Source organism: Babylonia areolata, chromosome 19 (assembly GCF_041734735.1).
Source record: "Babylonia areolata isolate BAREFJ2019XMU chromosome 19, ASM4173473v1, whole genome shotgun sequence".
NCBI lineage: Eukaryota > Metazoa > Mollusca > Gastropoda > Neogastropoda > Buccinidae > Babylonia > Babylonia areolata.
This window is the reverse complement of record NC_134894.1, coordinates 53,999,218-54,014,702: the sequence shown is the minus strand read 5'-3', so window position 1 is coordinate 54,014,702 and position 15,485 is coordinate 53,999,218. Positions and strand designations below refer to the sequence as shown.

The 15,485-nt window shown below is 37.6% G+C and overlaps 1 protein-coding gene across 1 annotated transcript in view; it reads right to left on the bottom strand.

Moving 5' to 3' along the window:
- Window positions 1–409: 409 nt before the first annotated feature.
- The window catches only part of LOC143293850 (leucine-rich repeat flightless-interacting protein 2-like), a 39,731-nt gene continuing 24,655 nt past the window's right edge, over window positions 410–15,485 (bottom strand). Inside the window, exons 7-11 of the mRNA XM_076605140.1 lie at window positions 7,281–7,330; window positions 6,395–6,506; window positions 5,258–5,337; window positions 4,589–4,693; window positions 410–2,310 (exon numbers count right to left, since the gene is read on the bottom strand). Coding sequence (XP_076461255.1) covers window positions 2,203–2,310; window positions 4,589–4,693; window positions 5,258–5,337; window positions 6,395–6,506; window positions 7,281–7,330 — 455 coding nt within the window. The 3' untranslated portion in view covers window positions 410–2,202. The remainder of the gene's footprint in view (window positions 2,311–4,588; window positions 4,694–5,257; window positions 5,338–6,394; window positions 6,507–7,280; window positions 7,331–15,485) is intronic.

Sequence of the window (15,485 nt, the reverse complement as noted above, 5' to 3'; positions counted from 1 at the left end):
ATTCACCAATAACCAAGCATCATGACAATTTTTTTTCAAACCCACAAAGCCAACTGCTCTCGTTCTCCAGGTTATCAAAGCAGATCAACCAGGACCAGAAGTGCAGAATAACAAAGAACAGTGAAGAATGTTAAGACAGCGGTCTTAAAAAAACATGAAAATATGTTTGTCTCACTAGTTAATTCTAGCTGACCACCAGACTATGTAATTTCTAAACTGCTTTAATGTAATGTGACAACAAAACGTAGCTGCAATGCATCAAACTGACTCAAACAAAAGACAAACTGTGATAGTGATTTTGTTACACAGCAACTTAAGTATACTGACTGCCTTTCAGTAACTGTGACTATAATTCTTATTTTAAAAAATCTCATGAAAGGGTTTTTTTCTTTTTGTTTTGTAGACTTTCTTTTTCTTTAAAAAAAAAAAAAAAAAAAAAAAAGCTTATCCATAATTACAACCTTCCCCCTTTTTTTTCTCTCAAACACACACACACACACTGACACATACTGGCGCCATCAACTGCCTTTTGATCTGCTCATGACAAGTGAGCAACGTTTCATCCTGTCATTTTAATTAAACTGACATAAATGTAATGCTGATGTGTACATTTGACACTGGTAACACGTAGGATGAGTAGCTATTCAAACTTTACAAACAGAACTACATGCCAGTGATTAACAAGGGAACATATGCTGTTATCAGCTGGCTTCAGTGTTATTTTAAAAACAACTACATACAGAATATACAAGAGATTTGGCACTCAGTTTAATTCAGACTGATGGATTAAACACTCCACACTGTATAATGATTAGCACAACAAACAACCCCCCCCCAAAAAAAAAAACAACCACGCATTGCAGAATATATATATATAGAACAGATTATTAAAGTGATTAGATTTCATGAACTCTTCCTCACTCTCTCATTACATTATTTTCTTGCATGTGAATTATATTTATAAATCTAAAAAGAATTGAGCATGACAGTAAGACAGCATTCTTCTGCACATGTACTCAAATGGACACATACACACAGTGGGTTAAAACCAAAAGTTTAAAAAAATTGAATCCATTTTTATCTGACATTTTAAAACCACACACCCTCTCCCTAAACACTGTACAAACATACACATCCCTACAAAAAAACAAAAAACCCCAAAAAATATACACACACCCCTATCCCTAAAAAAAGTGTATAAAATTTTTGGTCACCACAAATTTTTCCACATGAAAATCCATGGAGAAAGCCAGCTTTACTCTTCCACATCATCAGTAAGTTAGCAACTTAGACTGCGCAGTCACAGCACTGACAAACCAAACCATGTACACAATGTGTGCATACTGACATCGACTCTTTCCTGTCGCCTCAAGTTCTTTCATGACACACTTCTGATTCATTGGCTGTACTACTGTGTAAATCTAATTTTCCAGAACACTTATTTTTTTATCATATACACTTGTGAGATATTCTCCAACAGGCTATACAATTTTTCTTCTTTGAACATCAACTGAAAAGACATATGGCTGCTGTTGGACGAAAATTTGTTCTGTTCTATTTTACTCCCACGACTCAAACTGACTGCTGAGCCTTTTCTTATGCACCATCTAACAACTAAACAGCCTGGAAACATATCCAAATATCAGTCTGACAAACAAAAAAATAACAAGCAAACAATAATAATGTTAAGTCATCACAATCAGTCTGAATCACATATTAGGAGTTGAGTAAGTGTTATAAGTACTCACATACACAGGAGTTGAATAAGTGTTATAAGTACACACACACTCACATACACACACACACACTCTCTCTCTCTCTCTCTTTCTGTCTCTGGATGGATGTGGGCACACATGCAAAGGCAATTAAAAAAAAAAAAAAAAGCACCACCATGAATAAGTCGTTTGCAGCCGTGAACACCATATTTCACCATGTTTGTTTGTTTTGTTTGCATCACCAGGCAAGCGAAACACTCCAACACAACACATGGTAAGGTATGATGCCTGGCAACCTGTGCTGATGAGAATGATGATGGGTTTTGGCAGCTGGAAGGTAAAGTCCCTTGTCAGGCACTGCACCACTGACCTGCAGGGGGGTTTGAGGGGAGGGGGGGAAGGGAGATGTGAGCGAAAAAGGTATGGTTATAATGGAAGTCCTGGGGGGGGCCCAGCTCCATGAAGAGGGGAGAGAATGGAGGGGAGATCACTGGATGCCAAGCGCTGTGCGTGACTGTTTGATACGTTCTAACCGCAGTGTCAAGTGTTTGTTCTGGTTCTGAAGCTCGTCCACCTGGGTTTGAGCTTCTCGCAACTGTAACATCAACAGCATGAAACACTTCAACACTGTGTCTGAGCTGTAACAACATCACAAAACACTTCAACACTGTCTGAGCTGTAACAACATCATGAAACACTTCAACACTGTGTCTGAGCTGTGACAACATCATGAAACACTTCAACACTGTGTCTGAGCTGTAACAACATCACAAAGCACTTCAACACTGTGTCTGAGCTGTAACAACATCACAAAGCACTTCAACACTGTGTCTGAGCTGTAACAACATCATGAAACACTTCAACACTGTGTCTGAGCTGTGACAACATCACAAAGCACTTCAACACTGTGTCTGAGCTGTAACAACATCACAAAGCACTTCAACACTGTGTCTGAGCTGTAACAACATCATGAAACACTTCAACACTGTCTGAGCTGTAACAACATCATGAAACACTTCTCTCTGGGTCTCTAAGGTCTCTGAGCTATCAAAGATATATGAAACAAGACAAACCCTCACCCTCATCCCGAACTGCACACATTTCGTGAATGACTGACATGAAATAATCAATTACATCTTCAACCATTAATTTCTGACTTACAAGGGACACTCGTTTTACTAAACCCTACCCCTGTGATTTATCCGTTTACAGAGTCTTATTTGTGCACAAAATAAAAATATAAGCCAATCTGAAGTGAAGGACATATGGTGGCCAGTTCTTCACTAAAACAGCTGCATGAGATGTGCAACACTCTAAAATGTCTGCTCATGGATCGTCACTGCATGGGAACAGGTGCCAGAACACGTCATCAAAAGCAGGTTCGGAAAAGCAGAGGATCATGGCAGCAGACAACACTGACGTAACATGCGCTGCAGCAGTCAACATGGTAGTTTCATTTTCAGTTTTTCAAGGAGGCATCAATGCGTTCGGACAAATCCATATACTCCACACCTCTGCTTGAGAGATGCCTGACAAGCAGTATAACCCAATGCACTTAGTGAGGCCTTGAGTGCATGCATATATATTTGTGTGCCTATCAGAGTGGATTTCTCCTACAGAATTTTGCCAGAGGACAACACTCTCATTGACATGGGTTCTTTTTCTGTGTGCCAAGTGCATGCTGAACACGGGGCCTCGGTTTATCATCTCATCCCAAATGACTAGACCCTCAGTTTGATTTTCTAGTAACTTGGGAGAAAGGGTGAGAGTGGGATTAAAACCAAACTCTCACGGACTCTGTATTGGTAGATGAGCATCTTAACCATTCTGCAACCTTCCTCCTAACAGAACAGAAGTTCCTCCAATGCGAAAACAGCAGACAATGCAAAAACAGCAAGCAATCACTGAAACGTATAGGTCTGGTATGCATGGCAATGCAGACAACACAACAAATTCCAACATCAACTCTGAAAATGAGGTTACACATCAAGGAGCAATTTCCATAACTTCTACAGTGGCTCTGGTGTTTCTGTTAGACACTGAGGAGTTGGACTTCCAGGATTTTCAGAGACAGATGACTGATTTACCCTTAAGTGAGTTGCTTACTCAACATTTACCATCACTGACTTTATTGGGTTGTGTGGGTTGTTGTTTTTTTTATTGACTTTGTAATTTGTAACTTCTTTTTTCTACTTCATGCACCTGATATGTGAGACTGCCAGAGAGTGGGATGTTCAAACTCTCAAGTTTTTTGTTGTTGTTTTTTATTTGCATATGCGCCATATTGGATTTCTCTGCCTTATCTGTGACCAAATTTTTTCATCTTTTTTTTTTTTTTAAGTAGGGGGTTCACCTTATGCCCTGTATCACCTTGTAGGCCGGAAAGTCCAGTAAATGTCTTTCACAGACCATAGATGTTCTCCCTCTCACCCTCGTTCCTTCAAACAAAGTTTAAATTAACCCCATGTCTTCAAAGAAAGTTTCTATTCAGTTACAGCTGAAATATATATATTTTTTCATACAGCCTATAAAATAATATTTTCTAATATTGACAATGCAGTACCAGCAATCAATTACCAGCTGTCCTTAACGTTTTCCCTATGAAATAATGCAAATGGCTTTTAATTCTACAAGAGGCTTTTTATTCGATTATCTATAGATATAAACATACATCTATGTCTTTGTCAAGATCTTTATTCCAGCCAGCCATGGAATTTTAAGTTCCCAATTTACAAAAGCCACAGCAAATGAAAATGGAATCAACCGTAACTTTTACCCTATCTTGTTACACTCGTACACAACCTATGTTCAATTTCACTGAGCATACAACACTGCCCCATACACAGCACAGCCATGTATACTGCACCACATACCTCTCTTTGAAGTTTCCTCTTCTCCTGTTTCAGTTCATCCTCCACACTCTCTGCTCTTTCTGCTTCTGATTTGTAGCGTTTTAATTGGTTTTCCAGCCGACCCACCTGAAATCAAAACACCTACCAGTAGGTTTCCTTTCCTTCACAATCAGTTATATGTTATCAAAAAGAAACAACCAGGCAAAACTTGCACAAATTGAAGAGTGAAAGCAGTACAGCACATTAAAAACATTTTTAACGATGAACATAGAATAACAACCATCATAAAATAATACTGATAACTGAGTCATAAAGCACTTCAAATACACTTGGCAAAAACAGACAGAAACAAAGAAAGAAAAAGTGCAATGCAAAGCAGTAAGCTAGAATATGGAGGTTAAAAACGATGCAGCAAAAAACAAAACAAAAAAAACAACTGATTTATTAACACAAAAAGAAGAGGGGGAAAAAAAGACTTAAAGCAACAAAACGACAGCAAGTCTGTCAAAAGGTACTAACAAAATTCTGTTTCCAGAGTTATCAGAGCACACTTTTTTTCTTCTTTTTTTTCCTTTTTTTTTGTGCATGCCAGTGCATGCATGCATGTCTGAGAGTATGTGTATACTGCTTTCTGTTGTTTTGTTTTGTTTTTCTTAACTGAGAAGAGACTTCATCTCCAACACAACTCACCATGCCTTCCAGTGTTGCAATGTCTTGTTCTGCTTTCTGTAACTTGAATTTGTAATCATGAATTTGTTTACTTGCCTCCCCTGCAAAAACACACACATCAAGAATTTTAAATAATAAAGAAAAACCCTAAGCACCAGACCACAGCTATGTAACACAAATGACACCACATATTATCCATCAACACAAACTGTTATCAATATGCAACTGAATGAACAACTCTTCAAAAAGAATGTCATCCAACTTCAACTTTCAGTTTGCAAGAAGTGGGTGAGGACATGCTGACTAACATGAATTCCATTCACAAAATAAATATACAGTTACCACATAAGAGTGTAAGCTATTGATCTACATTAGAAATCAAACTAAGGAGTGAGTTTATTCCTGCTGAAATGCACTTTTTTGTGACTACATTTCACGTTCAAAATGGTACAATGACTTTTTTTTTTGGTTTTGGTTTTTTAAACTACAAATTCAACTAAGTGCATAGTAATTGCTGTAAAACAGCAGCTCTTTTTCAACACCATTCAACTTCCTTCCTCCAAGCTGGTAGATGTTCAACACCATTTTCACTATCTCCAAAACAGAAGCAAGTGTTCATACTGAAGTAGTATGCCACCTGTGTCGAGAATGAAATGTTGATGGTGTGTCCAAACACTTGGACAAAAGCAATATTTGAGGAACTGAATCAAAAATATAAAAGTACATAAAACTGGCTTCATGTTAAGGAAGATAAACCCACAAAGACCAATTATGTTGGTGTAATAATCATGATAATAATGACAGTGGTAATAATTATGATACCATGGGGTGGGGGTGGCTGAGTTTTGTACCATTACAAAGTTTGTGGCCGGGGTCCATGGGTCGCTTAATCAAAGTGCATGTCTTAATACCAACACAAATCAAACTAAAGTAAAGAAAAAGAAAAAAAAGACCACTAAAAAATTTTTGCCAAAATGCCAATACAGAAACTGACAAATTACAAAAGTACTCCCATACATGTCACACCTTTGATGTCAATGCAAATAAACATCAATGCACTGATAATAAAAAAATAAAATAAATAAATAAAATTAAAAAACCCATAGGTACAAGCTCTAATCCTTGAAGCGTGTATCATCAACCACACAAGACACTTACTTTGTACTTCATATAGCTGCATCTCTGGTCCATTCACTTGTGGCAGGTTATTGACATCGGACTTCCGTTGTTTGGACTGCTCATCATCTAACAAGTTCTCTAATCTTTTGACCTGAAAACACCCGTAGTTTTCATTAAATGAGTCAGTGCCACATGTTGCCTTTTCCTCAGACAAAAATTTAAGACAATGAAAAAAAAAAACACATAAAAACTTCTATGTATCAATAAATGCAATAAGGGCTCTTGTCTTCCTAACACATACGAAAGCTATGATGATCCTTTTCATTTTGCAACTTCTATGGTCTTCTTTTCTCTCTCTCACAGCCAGAAATTAATGTATCTCCACCAGTTCTAAAAGATGCCAAATTCATGGCAATGGGCCTGGGATTTAGTACCCAAATCTGGGTTTCCTTTTTAGCAGGTACTTTTCCCAAACAAAAAATATCAATCACACCTGTGATCTGTACATGGTAAAGAAACCATGTACAAGCAGAAAAGTCTTCATGACAAATTTTCATATCCAAGACTTTTAAATACGCCATGAATAAGTCATTATCAATGGAAAAAACATCAAAATTAAAAAAGCCATTATTAATGGTTTCCTTGAAAGAAAATCAACACAGCATAAATGTAAATGAATGTCCTGTTTACACACACACACACACACACACACACACACACACACACACACACACACAAGAGCTGTGTGCACACGCTCACACATGCATTGCCACCCTAATCACACAGGCAAATGCATACACACACACACACACACACACACACACACACAGAGTTTCACCCAAGACATTGTAACACACACAACTTCAGGTGAATTAAGAATATAAGGACATGCCCCCCATCTTATAACAAGACAGATAATACTCACTTCTTCGACCAACTTCTTCTTTTCTGCTGCAAGTGCTTTGACTTTGTCATCTGAAACAAACACACAAATCACTTATGAAAAACATGTGACAATCATTTTTTATCCATTATCTAAATCAGGCACTGCTCATCAGTAAGCATGACCGTCATTCATCAATGCAATTGATGAAGTCATTTCACAACTAAACAATTAGCTCAGTGGGTTTTTTTTAAATTATTCATGTGGCTACAGCACATATATTGATTACTGAGTGTGGTTACTGCCCATGAGCTCTAGATTATTCATATACAAGTGGCAAAAATCATCAGATGAGCTCCAGACATTCTATGCTGAATGACAAAAATGTGCAAAAAATGTGTATCTTGCAACTTCAAAGAAGACACAGAAAAACAACAATAATAATGACAATGATGAAATACAGATTCCTTTATCCAATCAAGTCAGACAAAGTTTTATTTGTCACTATTCATCCACTGCAATATAACAATAACAGGTGTATTTTGGGAAAACAACCAAAAATATGAATACCTGAAACAGAAAGGTATGCATATCGATCATGCCATTTCCACTAAAAGGTATACATAATCGATTGTGGCACCATACCATTTCAAACCAGAAACTTTTGTTATGCCATTGAAGACTCGAAACTCACAACCTTACAGATAAAAAAAAAAATCAATAAGAAGAAAAGAAAGAATTAAAAAAATATATTTAAAAAAAATTTATATATAAAAAAGCAGCAAAAATAGTCAAAGATTGTAATTTCTCATCAAGTGGATGACAGAAAAAGTAGATCTGGGGGGTTGGGGGGGTACAGCAGCTAGCTGAAATAAAGGCACAAAAAATAGGAAGAAAATTTAAACAAAAAAATAAATTCACACAACCAAAACAAGCAGAAAAAAACTCATCAACAGAAATCAAAGGAAAACAAGAGAGTGACAGAATAAATAAAATAAAATAAAATAAAATAACAACATGATCATCATTGAAACACAAAATTTTCAGTGTGTTGAACTTATTTCTCAAACTATCAGCTCCATTTAAGAGGTTGTGTATCTTTTTTTTCTTTTCTTTTTCTTTTCCTTTTTTTTTTTTTTTTTTTTTTTTTTTTGCGGGGGTGGGTGGAGGTTTGTTATGTGTCTTTTCAATCTGCTAGAACCAAGGTGTTATAATGAAAGGCTAAACCCAAATATGTTCGGAGTTTAAATTTTGTTCTTTATTTCAGCACAGAGCTTTAGTTATTATTTTTCATACGAGGTTGGCTGAATTTAGAATAAAACCGGACATATCTCATCTATCATTTTAATCCCTTAGTCAAACAAGGAAGAATAAAGTATATAACTGCACCAAAGAACAATTCTGATTGTGATAACAATCAAGCTTGCTAGTTCTGGCCACCAACTGCTGAGAGGAATCACCATCACATGCAAAATGCGGATTGCTTGGACTGGGAGCCAATCTCTCCTGCTTTTGAGAAATCTTACCTAAAAATCTGTATTGTTTATTGTTGCTTATAGTCCAGCCGACCGCACAGGGCCATATCAGGACTGTCAACCAATACAAATGCTCAACTGCATCAACACAATACTGTCAACAACAACAAAATCACCACGACAAACCCACAAAATAGTTCATGACACATTATCCTAACAATTTAACTCCTTATGGCAAATAAGGCAAGGCGGTGCTGAGGACATCAACCCTCCTGCTTAATCTATCATCCTTAGATTACAACAAAAATCATAAAAAAAAAGGAAAAAACAATGCTTCAAAGCTAAACAAAAATACATAAAAAAAGACCATATAGGCAAATGACACTGCAGAATGGACAGCTAGTGCCCATCCTAGTGTTAACAATTTCACTACCTAATCGCCAGAGGAAAACAGCACAAATACTACATCACAGACTACGGAAAATGAAAAAACAAAAAACAAAAAAAAACAGTGTCAAGGCTTGCTTGAAAAACGAAGGGGAATGGACTGGGAGAGCAGAAAAAGCAGACAACAGTGACGAAAGAAAAAAGCCGGAAATCAAAAGAGCAACAGAAAAGAGGAAATTTCTAGCACAGAATTTTCTGAAGGCTGGATACTATTTTTGTACTGAAAGACCCCTCCATCCCCATGGGGGTGGGGGGTGGGGAGGAATCTGCATCTGTGGGGGAAAGAGAAAACGTGACAGAAAAAAAAAAAGTATAATAAAACATTCTAATTCTTGTTCTTTATTGTTTACACTTCAACAATTGAACACAAAAAAATAATATAACAAAACCAAACCTTATAATACCAAAACTCAAACTAGGACATATCCTTTGGCTTTATCTTTTCAGTTTAACTTCTTGGTTCAAGACTGACAAAGGCTCTGAGATGCAACTTTGTGAGGAATTACTGTCAAAGATTCAGCAACAATATAAAAAAAAAAATAATAAAAAATAATAATAATAATAATAATTTTTTTAAAATTTAATTACAAAAATTAAAATTAAAATAAATACATAAAAAGCTTCTTGTTTTAACACTGCATAGTCACATCAGGAACATTTCATTTGTTCTTTTGCTGACTTGACCATGTTCTTGGTCCTCACATATTGTTTCCTTCCTTGATTTTCAGTTCACATACTCACTACCCAGTAACATACCAAAGTTTTAGTGTTCTCCATGCAAAAGTAAAACGCAACAACAACAACAACAGAAAACACCATTTGTTACTGTGCAAAGCCCAACAGGAAATACAACTGTGTTAAAAAAAATATTACCAACCAAAAATGATTTATTCTCTCCCTTACACCGTGAAAACCAGTGTCACACCCTGGGAGGAATTTTTTAATTTATTATTTCAACTTTAGTGACCACCCTTTAATAGCAGCTTTACTTTGCGAATTAATCTACTTCGTATCATACTTGCCTTAGGGTAAAAGAAAGTGGCGTGATAATAAAGAAGAGGAGGTTAACTTTTTTTTCTTTTTCTAAATACCATCAAATCAATAAAAAGGTTTTGAAATTGTAGTGCACTAACTCATCTTGTTTTGATTTTTAACAAAAGTAATATAAGTGAATATAAACCAAGACACTTAACACAAATTTTGGCCTCACTGACATATTCAAACATTAAAAAATGTGTCAAATGCCCAGACTACACTCGTGAGTTTTGGTGTCAATGACAAACCAAACCACTCAGTCCTTGGATTTGTCAACTGAATAATTTACTTCACTGGATCCGTTTCATGAAATACGGAATGCGTGAGACCATTCAGTTTCCTTCCGTACATCTGTCCTGCTCATTGCCTCAGGCCAGAATTTTATTTCCTTGTTGTGAATCCACATCGCTTTGCCAAAGGTTTCGGGTGTTACAGTAAGGATTCAGTCTGTGTGCCCTACTTAAAAATGCAGAACAGAAGATATATATGTGTATTATGCAAGGCTTTTGTATGACAGCATGTCTGTCTGTCTGTCTGTCTAAGTGTGTCTTATGCAAACAATTTTAATTAAGTGCTTATGTAAACATGTGTCTGCCCGCAGCTGGTGAAGTATATATAACCATTCTTTCCTCAGAAAAAGGTGACATTAAGGACACTTGTGCAAATACAGGCCAATGGATGTGTACATAAATATATGAACAAGAATGTGAGGAATATGCACACCTGTCTAATCTTTCCCACTACTTCTGAACCGGGGAGGAAGGCAGGTAAATGTAAGAGACAACACATGCACACACATGGACACACACTGACACAGACAGTGAGACACACCATGAATGCATTTCACACATGCATGCAAACATTTGTAAACACACCCACAAAATCTAAGTGAGTTTGCTTATATCCATGCATGTGTGTGTGTGTGTGTGTGTGTGTGTGTGTGTGTGTGTGTGTGTGTGTGTCAGTGAGGGACCAGAAAACAACTGAATATGATGGCAGCACTACTGACATAAATCTAACTGCAGAGAAAGAAACAACAGATTCTTCCACTAAATCCTGACCATCATAGCAAGAGAAGCAACACACACCAATGCAAAATAAGTCTGGCACTGGGATGATTAATACAAACACACGCCAGTGCAGAACTAATTCTGACACTGGGTTGATTAATGCAGGTAAGTCTTTTTGCACAGGAGTGGTTGTCTCTTCTGCTTATATCTGAGGAATGAATCATCACCTGGAACATGCAATACCAGCATGAATGTAAGCTGTGCATATTTCCCCTTGCAGTAGGAGCAGAGGTAAGGATGCAAGTTCTGAAGGAGAGTAATGCTTGCTTTCTTTTCCTGTATCTGTTACTTTTGTTGTCTGTGTGTGTGTGTGTGTGTGAATCTGAAAGAGGGAAATAGTGTGTGCGTGTATGTGTGTGTGTGTGTGTGTGTGTGTGTGTGTGTGTGTGTTTGTGTGTGTTCAAATGTGTGCATCTGAGAGAGAGAGATCGTGTATGTGTGTGTGTGTGTGTGTGTGTGTCTGTGTATACATATGTGATGTGAGTGAAGGCAGCTGAATGCAGTATGAATACCTGTGAGCATGATGTGTGTATGTGTGTGTGTGTGTGGAGGGAGTGGGGGCGGGGGTGGCAGGGCGTAGATTTGTTTTGGGCACTGGGGGAGGGGCAGCATTCATATGTTACACCACAGGCATTTGAACATAACATTCAACAGGCAATAGTGTTTTGGGTACTGACGAGGAAGGCAATATTTCAGGCCACTTAAAAAACAAAACAAATACTCAACAGTGCTGTGTCCAAACAAACAAATTACAATGGGCATCTAATACACAATGTTTACTGATTTCTCTCCTCAGATCCCTTTTTGACACACATGCACCAAAGTAATATATTCTATTCAGGGATACCATGTTAGTGAAAGCAGAATATTCTCACCCGTTTATAGTCAGTATTACCAGCTGACAAGGTCAGCATTTTGTTCTTGACTAACAAAAACAGCTTAGTGGAAGAAATGTTTCCATTTTGTTTTGGTTTGGTTTGGTTCTTTTTTATTTGGCAGTGATTGTGTAATTACACAAATGACTGTCCTGTCACCTTCAGATTTTGTTTGTTTGTTTAATGTCTTCATGCACTTGTATGTTTACATGTAGTTGCATTTTCTGGGATAAACGTGTGTGTGTGTGTGTGTGTGTGTGTGTGTATTAACATATCTAAACACACGCACACACACACACACACACACACACATAAAACTGTAACCTCATCATTTTTTACTTTATACCTGCCACAACAGATATAAGAATGGTGTAAACACGAAAAGTCATTTCCATACTGTTCATGTTCAGAAAGTATGCATTTTTAATCAGGTGTAAAAGGAATGTTAATGCAATGGGTGGCTTGTGACAACACTCTCTCTCTCTCTCTCTCTCATGCAGTGTAACATAATCTCAACACACACTTACTAAATCTTGCTTTAATAAATACTTCTATATATAGAATCTATTAAGACTGCTCTGTACATGCAACATGCGTGCAGCTTCATAGCATAATGTCATGTGCCTGTTGTACACAGTGACTCAATCTCTTTCTAGTCTTTTCTCATTAATACTTGTTCTGAAGAGCCCACACTTCAGATCTGTCATACACTTTTTTTTCTTTTTTCTTTTTTTACAACCCAAAATACTATACACAGAATGCTACACTCACCCATGCAAGTTTTTTATAATCTTATTTGTGCCATTCACATGCATGCCATCCCCTCTCCCTCCCCAACCCCCTTATCACTGACTGTGCTATTCAGTATTCTGGTATTTTTCTCTTCTCTGCCCTTTTATCCTATCAGCAATGGTGCACAGACACACGATGCCCTCCTCTTGACAGGAGCATTGTGAAGACCCAGCATGGGCGGATAGGACACGTTACAAGCCCAGCAAACACTTTTGAAGGGAGCACTGGGCTTGCCTCCTCCATTCCAACACCATACCTATGCTCTGTGTCATTAAAAATGTTTCCTCATCCAGGAGGGTTTAAATATCACTCACTCATTTCACGTTTCCCCAGTTACAGTTGGTGTGACACAGTGGGTTTACCCCCAAAATGGTTAATAATGTGGCAGTGATTTTATTCCTCAATGATGGTTGATGTGACGCAGTTGGTTTATTCCTAAGCGATTCCAGAGACTAAGGAACAGCAACAACAAGGTATAGTGCCATTGTTTCATGTCAGCATGGGCAGTTCCCTTCTCTATGAAACAGATGTGGTTTTAATCAGTTGCTTTGGATGTTCTCATGTACACCCCATTCAGCTGTAAGGAAGGAAGTGATCAGTAATACACAGAGACGTGTAGCAAGAGGGAAGGAGCAAGGCTGTTCATGTTCGTGCACGGTTGGCTGCACGCCCATCTCCGCTCTCTGACAGTGATGGAGTGCCACTGGCAGGAAGAACGCCTCTTCCACCAACGAATGTGTGAACCAGTGCATATCACTATTTTTTCCATACATCTTGATTGATCCTGCCAGGTACAAGGCTACCTGTGCTGCATCTTTCAGTACACATCCAGATATTATACTTGCCTATACCGTTCCCAGAACCTCACCCTCTGGTATATGAAAAGTTGCAACATAATACACTTGCCCCCTCAGAACTAAACTCCCCAGTTTCTATAAAAAGCTGTTTTGCCAGTCTATCTCTCTTGTCAAACGGCCCAAAACAAGCTTGGACACATGCCTAATAAATCTCAAAGCACCTGAAGCAGATTCTAAAAGAGGAACTGCAGAGCACAGCCTGGACAAAAACATGAATTTAGAAATGTCAAACCATACTGACAACCTTTTCTTCCTGACCCAAGGATATTAACATTTGACGTGTTAAATGATAAAATTTACAGCCCCACCCCCCTCGCCCCTCTAAAAAAGAAGAAGAAATAAATAAGTAAATAAAAAAAATAAAAGATAAATAAATATTACAATAATAATATCCAATGATAAACAACAAAGAGAAATCATAGTCTAGATTTCAATTTAACCTCCTTTTTAATTTATTAAAAAAAAAAAAAAAAAATCCAACTAAATATGAGTCGGTCATGTCCAGTCAGATTTGCAAATGCATTCAACAGAAGTCAATGCATCATTATGCAACTAAAATAGTTAATGTAAAGTGATGATCCCTTCACTAATAATGCAGCCAAATGCACAGATGCACATAAGTTGCATCATGTCCACCTGAATTATTCATCTCCTTTCCTCCAGATATTAGGGAGAAATGGGAAAAATTATTTTTAAAAAAAAATATAAAAATAGTATGTGAAGAAACAAATAAAAGGCTTCAACTTCTCAGCAGTGAGCATATTACTTTCAAAATAAAAAACAAAAACATCCTGCCAGATGGCAAGCTTTCCATCTTCCATTTCGCATCCCATGTATTTCTGACAACAGGCATAAACTAACAAGTCTTAGTCATACAAGCCACACAGAGGTAAATGCAAAACAAAGGGAGTAACAGGGGAGGTGGGGGTAGCAAGGATAGTGGGAAAGACACAGAGAGAAAGGCAACAAAATCGTATGAATAACAAGAGCAAACTACACACACACACACACACACACACGTGTGAATACACACACACACACACACACACATGCACGCACTCATGCCCAAGAAGCATCAGTCCAAACTGTCAGATCAAAGACAGACAGGTTCTTGCTCTACTGGTCGGTCAACAAATTAATCACTACCTCCCATTACATCTGGTGATTTAAAAAAAAAAAAAAAAAAAAAGCAGCAGGGGGGGGGGGGGGGGGAAGCACATGTGCAGCATTGCGGTTCTCTTTTTTTTCTTCTTCTTCTTCTTTATTAAGCTGACTGACACTTTTTTTTTTTCTTTTTTTCTAAAGACCAGCCCTTATTTTCTCTCAAAAAGATAGAAGAGATGTTTACTGCACCTGTTCCCTCCCCCACACGACTTTCGTCATACTGTTCAGAGTACTATCTGACAATGATAGGAACATGCTGAGAGGATGCTTCAGCAAAACAGCTGAAATACCAGGAATGTGGACACTAACTTGTCTAATGAAGTGATGCATGCACACACACACACACACACACACACAGAGCTAAAATACCAGGAATGAGACACTAAGTTACACTAACTTCTTTGAGGATTGACGCACACACCATCACACACACACCACCACACACATACAGCTAAAATACCAGGAATGCAGACAATAACTTGTCTGAGTGATGCACATGCGCACACACGCACACGCACACACACACACTGGA